This window comes from Chrysochloris asiatica, unplaced genomic scaffold (genome assembly GCF_000296735.1).
Source record: "Chrysochloris asiatica unplaced genomic scaffold, ChrAsi1.0 scaffold00163, whole genome shotgun sequence".
Classification (NCBI taxonomy): Eukaryota; Metazoa; Chordata; class Mammalia; order Afrosoricida; family Chrysochloridae; genus Chrysochloris; species Chrysochloris asiatica.
This window is the reverse complement of record NW_006408681.1, coordinates 6,790,809-6,799,203: the sequence shown is the minus strand read 5'-3', so window position 1 is coordinate 6,799,203 and position 8,395 is coordinate 6,790,809. Positions and strand designations below refer to the sequence as shown.

Below are 8,395 nucleotides of genomic sequence, written 5' to 3'. Positions count from 1 at the left end.
GAGGCTGTAAATCTTTACCAGAGCAGAAAGCCTCATCTTTCTCCCGCGGAGCAGCTGGTAGTTTCGAACTGCTGACCTTGGGGTTCGCAGCCTGATTCATAGCCACATGTATATAATTCTGTGAAATCAATGAGAATCTTCATGTTGTATAACCCTTGTTACTATTCTTTTCAGAATTATTCTATCATCATTAACATAAACTCATTGCCATGAAAAGCAACTCTCCTTTTCCCCTTCCTTTTTAACCCTGATAAACACAAATAAATTTTTGTTTCTATACATTTGTCTATGGCATATGTGGATAAGTCAAAAGTTTTGCTACAGAATCATAGAAACCTTTATTAAAGAAAAATATCAAAAAATGTGAAGCTATTCAACATATCCTTCAGCTTGGTCTATACATTCTGAAGGTGATATTTCTAAATCTCTAGACCTTCTCTGAGAATTCTGTGCTGTTTGATTTACATCAAGTCAAAATGGCAATTTAGGCATCCTTGAAGAACTGAAATGTGTTCGTTTTCAATGTCCTTTGAGTTCTGAGGACAAACAGATGTCTGAAGGGGCAAGAAGAGAGCTGTACGGTGGATGGGGTAAGGCTCCCCAGTGAAATTCTCCTAGTACAGACAGACCTTGGTACCCTTGAAAAAATGAGTGTATGCATTATCATGATAGAACAAATCCCTCTGCCTTTTTCAGGCCTTTTTCTTAGCAATTATGTTTTCAATTTTCTTAAATCTTCTACATAATAAGCCCCTATGCTCTCCCTTTGAGAAATTCTATCAAGATCATTAATTTGAAATCCCCCAAACAGTTGTCATAATCTTCTAAGCTGACCATCTGCTTTGAATTTATCTTTATGGTTTTCCCAACATGCCCTAACACATTTGATATATTTAAAAACTGTTGTTTTATGTGGCGCAGCAGTCCCTTAAACTTGTTGCAGAGTCAATGATTTAGGTAAACGTTCATTTGAGGTGTGTTAAAAAATTGATATCAGTGTTGACCTCAAAATAGTTCTTTTCCATGGCACAAAAAATATCCTTTCTTTTGAAAGCACTTTAACTACACTAAGACAAGTGCATTACTGACAGAACTTGTCTGCAGCCATTCACTGATGGCAGAGAGATGTTAAAACACATTTATGGGGGTGGGGGCTGGGCATAAACCTACCCATTGATGAGTGGGAACCCTAATAGTAATACTTTTTATCTTACCCTTGCATAACTGAGATCATACATTATTAATCCATTTGTATCTGATTTATTTTAGTTAGCAAATATTCTCACGGTTCATCTCTAATTTGGTATGTATCACAATTCTATTTTTCTTTATGGCTGAGCAGTATTTCATTGAATATCTCTAGCACATTCTGCTTATCCATTCATCTGTTGATGGACATTTAGGTTGTTTCTACCTTTTGATTGTTGTTGTGGTGGTAGTTAAGTGGCTAGGAGTTGGCTCCGACTCACAGTGGTCCTGTATAGAGTTTCCAGAGTCCTGGTATGACACTGTAGGATAAGCACAGGACTATAAGGTCAGTTTGAATCACAAGGTTAGTGGTTCAAACTCACCAGCTGCTCTTCGGAAACCCTATATAGGGTTGCTATGAGTCAGAACTAACTTGATGGCACTTAACAGCAACCACAACGTATACAGGTTTCTGTTAGTGCTCCTGCCTTCACATATTTTGGGCATGTGCTTTGGATTAAGATTGCTGGGACATATGTTTGATTGATAGCTCTATGTTTAACTTTTGGAGAAACCACTAAACTGTTTTCCACAGTGACTGTAGCATTTTGGATTTCCACAGCCGCACATGAGGGTTCCATCTTTTCCACGTCTTCACCAATACCTGTTCTTTGTTGTGGTTGTTTTTCTTTTTAAATTTTTTTTGCTGATCACAGTCATTCTGGTGGGGTGAGATGGTATCTTATTGTGGTTTTGATTTGCATTTCCAAAGTCCTTTGGTGAGGCTATAGGACAAGCACTGGTCTGCTAACCATGAGATCAGTGGTTCAAACCCACCAGCTACTCCTCGGAAACCTTATATAGGGTCGCTGTAAGTTGGAACCAACTTGACCACACTTAATGACACAGTAATTAATGGCTTTGAGCATCTTTTCATGTGCTGTTGGCCATTTGTATATCCTGTTATTGAAATGTTTAATTTATGCCTTTGCCTATTTTCTGATTGGGTTGTTTGTCTTTTGTTGTTAAGATGACTTAGCTATTTTATTTGGTGCAACTAGGGGAATGCTGATGCCATTAACTGAAAGAAGGGATCTAAGAGGAGAAGGAAGTCTATGAATTTTAAAGGAGTAATATGGGGGACAATGGAGGCATGAACATAGTGAGTTGAGATGCATGTGAATTTACCAAGTAGAGATGTTCAGCAACTAATTGGATTCATGAGTTTGGCACTCAGGAATGAAATAATTACATGCTGACCTGTAGTCCTATGAGTCAATAGCACATAGGTTAATACTTAAAACTTCTGAGTAGATGGGATCATTTGCAGAGATTATTTATGAAAAGAATAATGATCTAGCTCATAGTGGCCCTGTATAGGGTTCTGAAAGCGGCTGGTGGGTTTGAACCACTGACCTTGCAGTTAGCAGTGCTAATGATGAAACCCTGGGAAACATCAATTTTTAATGATATTTATGAAGTAGAAGGAGCTCTGGTAGCGTAGTGGTTACGAATCGGGCTGTGAACCTTAAGGTCAGCGGTTCGAAACTACCAGCCGCTCCGCGGGAGAAAGATGAGGCTTTCTACTCCCGTAAAGATTTACACCCTCGGAAACCCTGTACAGGGTCGCTATGGGTCGGACCTGACTCGATGGCACTTAACAACAACAACAAAACAATTAAAAGCAAAATGTATAGATGGTGAATGAAGGAAAGAACAGATCCATACCCATTGTGAGCAGTATTGTCTTATTTAAAAAAAGAACAAAAAAAGTTATATATCTAGATTAACTTACAAGGGGATGCCATGCAAGATAGTTAAGTTGGTAAGTGTTCTTTTGTTTGTTTGTTTAATTTTATTTTAACAATTATCCAGGTTAAAGTTAAAAAACTAGAAACTAAAAAAAAAAGGTAAACAAGCAATAGGAAGAAAAAGATCTGAAGAAACCCAGTCATAATATATTATTTTCTGCCCTAGTATTTTAAATATTGTTTGTGTGTGTGTTGTAGCTCATCTATTCAACCAAACGTATTCAGGCTTTGCTTCAGAACTCAGTTGGCACTGGGAAGGCCAGGATGAATCAGGGTATCAGAAAGTCTATTGCCTAGTGGTGAAAATAGGACACAGATGATCACAAGGCACTGGGGTGCATAATTATTTCTCATTTGTTGTTTTTAAGAAGAGTAATGTTTTCTGAATGAATGCCAACCTCTAAAACCAAAATTCTATGTGAGTTGCTCTCAAAAGTCCTAGGATCAGAGGCATTTTAAGGATCAGATATTTAGAATAGCGAATGCAACTACCATGAAAATCATCTAGAGTTTAACACTGATGAATTTAGATTGAGCTGAATTAGTCCATAGATTTAAAACTAGATTATCTGACATATTACACATTGTACCCTCTGTCTGAAATGGTTTTTGTTTCTCTTTCCTTTGCAAACTCAGTCTCAAGTCTTCTCTTCTCATGCTCTCATGTTTATAACTTTGTGTATTTCTTTATATTTTAATAATTTTTTTTAGCCTCTCTCATTAAACCATGAACTGCTTTAGGATAAAAATATTGTCTTTATTTACATATCTTTAGTTCACTGGTAGGAAAATAGGCATCTAGTATGTACTTAATAGGGCTCCTGGTATGGAACTCTAGGATCAGAGCTGGACTGCAAACCACAAGGTCAGCAGTTCAAAACCACCAGTAGCTGCTTGGTTGCTGAGTTGTAACCTACTCGACAACAATTAACAACAAAAACAACATGTTCTTAGTAAATATTAAGATGAGTTGGAAGGGAGGATGTGAGAAATACTTGGTTTTCTACTGTAAAATTAGAAATGTCTATGAAATACTGTTTGGATAACACGATGCAATATTTATTTACATCTTTTGTAACAAAATCAAAATAAAACAAAGGAGCCAAATCTTGTCCTGTGCCAAAATTAGTTGAAAACTTTTAGTTGGAGGTTTTTGGTTTAGACAGAGGAAATGTACTCTGGACCAACTTTCACCCAATACTGTGCTACCTTTTTTGGTAGTGGATATATCATAATAGATTTTAATCTCTTCTTAACTAATCAATCCTCCTTGCCCTCTTCAAGCGACACACTTAGCTGGGCTCTGCTGAGGAACGACTGAGACTAGCTTAAAATGAACTGAGAGATTCTGACCTAGTTCGGATTGAGGTTTTTGTATAGGCAGCTCTCCCCTTGAGCTCTAAATATTTTCACGAGTAGCCCAGGCATTGGTCAGAACCTTATTCCTGAGGAAATTATTTGTCATATAAACAGGACCAGCTAAATAAAAAATACTTGAAGATGTGACTCTATCCATCCCTGCGGTGTTCTTTTTTAGTTTATTTTTGAGGGGTGCTTGTCTGATGACATTGTGATACATGTACCTGTAAGGTCATCAGTAGGCCAGGACCCCAGCTGGCATGCCTTGCAGGTGTACTCATCAAAGACATACTCGTTCTCTTTACAAGGTGTACAGGTCCAGCAACAGCTGACTTCTCCCTTCCGGATCACCTGAGACAAATGTTAAAAATTTTATTTACTTTGTGTGCATAAGAAAAAAAATACACATATCTCTTGTACAAATTTATTGCCTCACCATGCAGAAAATACATTATTTCAAATGTTATGTTAGGTAGTAACAGTATTAATATTTTTATTTTATAATTTGAGAAAAAACAACTAAGACTGAGTTTAATCAATCAGTCCACTATCATAAAATTAGTTGTTAAGAGGACAAAGACTCACTTCCAGGGCAAGATGGCTGAGTAAGCAGATACACCGAGCTGACCCTCTGCAACAAAGACATGGGAGACAGTACAAAACAGATACAGACAGTGATCTTGGAACTCTGAGCTTCAGAGGATAGAACAGAGATGTTGACTGAGTGCCAACTAGAAGAAAAAGTGGAACAGGAGCAGTGAGAAAGAAGACAGGCAGATAGAAGGTTGGCCTGGAGTGGCCTGGCCATCTTGAGATATTGTGAGAGACTATTGATACAGAAACCTAAAGGCCCAGGATGGGACTGGAGGTTGGTGGTAAAGGATTGTAATTCTCCCTTATTCGCACAATCTCTTGGTAGCTGGGGCCTGGCCAGTCCCTGTCCTCACCAACCCAGTGATTGGCCCTTCTACCACACAGTCTTTACTCTGGTGGGGTTGTGTGCCAGGCTAGCACCCCATATTCTGGAAGAATGTGAACCCACCCTAAGCTACACTACACAAAAAGTGAACAGAAAAACCCCTTCACAATTCTAGTCTCTACTATATCCACCAGGAAACAGGATGTGAGTAACTGAGAACACACCTAAATACAATCACCAATTATCTATAAATACAACATCACAATGTCTTGAAGAAAACAAAAAATGTCAGTTACACAAAGAAACAAGACAGCATGCTTTAAACAAGTGACCAAAATATACAGTCAGAAAATATGATACCAGAAATTGTATCAGAATTGCTTGATAAGGAATTTAGAAGAATGTTAACTGGGCAACACACATTATAAAAAACAGATTGAGAGAATGACTGAGAAAACCAGATGGAATCAAGAAAAACAAAGACAAAACTATAGAATAATTTAAGAAACATACTGACAAAATAATTGAAAAAATGAGAACCATACAAAGACAGTAATTAGAAAGCCAGAAGATTAACACGAAGACTTCAGAAATAGATAGCATACTGAAAGGGCAAAGAAGTAGAAGTGAATTACTGGAAGGTTGAATTACTGAACTTGAACAAAAATCTCTCAATATTCATCTACCAGAGGTTTTACATGGTACAAAGAACTTAAAAAATCCGAAGAAAGCCTAAGATTTAAGAGGGGCATCATCAAGAAGAATAACTTAAAATTTCCATGCGATTGGAAGTCCAGAACAGGAGAAGAGCACTCAAAAAACCCAAAAAAAAACAAAACAAAAAACCCGACAACAGCCTTGAGGCTATTATTGTCCAAGAGTTGTTGGAAGATAACTTCCCTAGCATTATGAACAATGAGAAGATAGCCATTCAAGAAGCTGAACAAAGTCCATACAGGATAGACCTCAAAGGAAAAACACCAAGACACATTATAACCAAGTTTTTAAAACCAAGGACCAGGAAAGAATCCTTAGAGAAGCTTAGAAAAAAATGAAAAATTACCTACAAAGGAGAATTAATAAGATTAAGCTCTGATTTCTCAACAGAAATCAGGCAAGAAAACAATGGGATAACATATATAAAACTGTGAAAGAAAAAATATGCCAACCAAGAATCGTATACCAGCAAAATTGTCCATCAGATATTATGGTGAAATTAAGTCATTTCAGATAAACAGAAATTAAAAGAATCTGTTAAAACCAGACTAATCTAACAAAAAATAGTAAAAGGAGTTCTTTGAACAGAGAACCAACAACAGCAGACAACAATCAGAGACTGACAAACACAACAATATCACCTAGAACTCAACCCAGATATAGAGGTATTCAAAGTAAAACAGACTTACAAGACTGAAAACACAGAACCAGAAATACAGTTACAACAGCAATAAAAACATAAAGTAAGAAGAGGGAAATAGTATAGCTATTGAACTTCAAATAAAGAAAAAACCAAGTAGATTTCAAGAAAAATATTAAATAAAAATAAACCCAACTGTAACCCTAAGAGCTAGACGAAGACTTATGGCTAGACCTGACCCAACCTCTACCCCTAATACTAAATCTAGTCCTAACTATATAAAAACAACACCAACCACAAAAACAGGACCCAAACTTAAATACAGAGGATCTTTGGACCATTAGCTTGGGATGTTGTTTTTGTGTGCCATCGAATATATTCTGACTAATAGAGATTCCATAAGACAGAAAACAACTACCCCATAGAGTTTCCGAGATTGTCATTGTCACGGGCAGGTCGCCAGGTCTTTTTTCTTGTGGAGCTGCAGGGTGGGTTCAAACCTTCCACCTCTGGATGGGCAGTTAAGCACTTAACTATTATGCAACCAGGGCTTCTTAGCTCAGGATGTCTGTTTTTAACTAACTGCCTTTGTTTGTGCTCATTTAAATCTAAACATGTATTTGCATTTATGTGCATATTATTGAATTTTCCCTAGGGCATATGCATCTGTACAGAGACCAAGAGGCAGTTGTTTGAACAGAACAAGGGAACACCAAATGGTTTAAAATTAGGAAATGTGTATGTCCAGGTTGTATTCTTTCACCATACTTATTCACCCTGTATGTTAAGCAAATAATCTGAGAAGCTGGACTACATGGAGAAAAACTTGGCATCAGGATCGGAGGAAGACTCATTAACAACCTGTGATATGTAGATGGTACAACCTTGCTTGCTGAAAGTGAAGAGGACTTAGAATACTTACTAATGAATATCAAAGACCACAGCCTTCTGTATGGATTACATTTCAATGTAGAGAAAATAAAAATCCTTACCACTGGACCAATAAAGAACATACTTATCAATGGAGAAAAGATTAAAGTTGTCAAAGACTTCATTTTGCTCGGCTCAACCATCAACACTGATGGAAGCAGCAGTCAAGAAATCAAATGACATATTGCATTAGGCAATTCTGCTGCACAAGACCTTTTTAAAGTGTTAAAGAGCAAAAATGTCACCTTGAGGACCAAACTGGTGTGCCTGCCCCAAGTCATGGTATTTTCAATCATCTCATATGCATTGAAAAGTTGGATAGTGTTTAAGGAAGACCACAGAAGAACTGATGCTTTTGAGTTATGGTTTTGGAGGAGAATGTTGAAAGTACCATGGGCTGTCAAAAAAACAAACAGATCTGTGTTGGAAGAAGTACAGTGTGTGCTCCTTGGAGGCCAGGGTAGCCAGACTTCGTCTCTCATACTTTGGACATATTGTCAGGAGGGACTAGTCACTGGAGATGGATATCATGCTTGGTAAGGTGGAGGGTCAGAGAAAAAGAGGAAGACCTCCAGTGAGATGGATTCACAAAGTGGCAGCATCAATGGACTCAAGCGTAGCAATGATTGTGAGGTTGGCCCAGGACCAGGCAGTGTTTCGTTCTGCTGGGCATAGTTGTTATGAGTTGGTATTGACTCAATGGCACCTAACAACAACAACAATTTGCAGCTTTCCATTAAGAACTTTTGACCAATAGTTAACTTGTCTTCCCTCTACTAGTTGAATTATTGTGAACAAAAAGTTTGGTGTATCTTTTAATGTTCAAAAATC

General features: G+C 37.5%; 1 protein-coding gene across 2 annotated transcripts in view; it reads right to left on the bottom strand.

Moving 5' to 3' along the window:
- The window catches only part of GRM5 (glutamate receptor, metabotropic 5), a 677,550-nt gene that overhangs the window by 114,764 nt on the left and 554,391 nt on the right, over positions 1-8,395 (bottom strand). For both annotated transcript variants that reach the window (XM_006871218.1, XM_006871217.1), the window contains one exon: positions 4,583-4,709. In XM_006871218.1, coding sequence (XP_006871280.1) covers positions 4,583-4,709 — 127 coding nt within the window. The remainder of the gene's footprint in view (positions 1-4,582; positions 4,710-8,395) is intronic.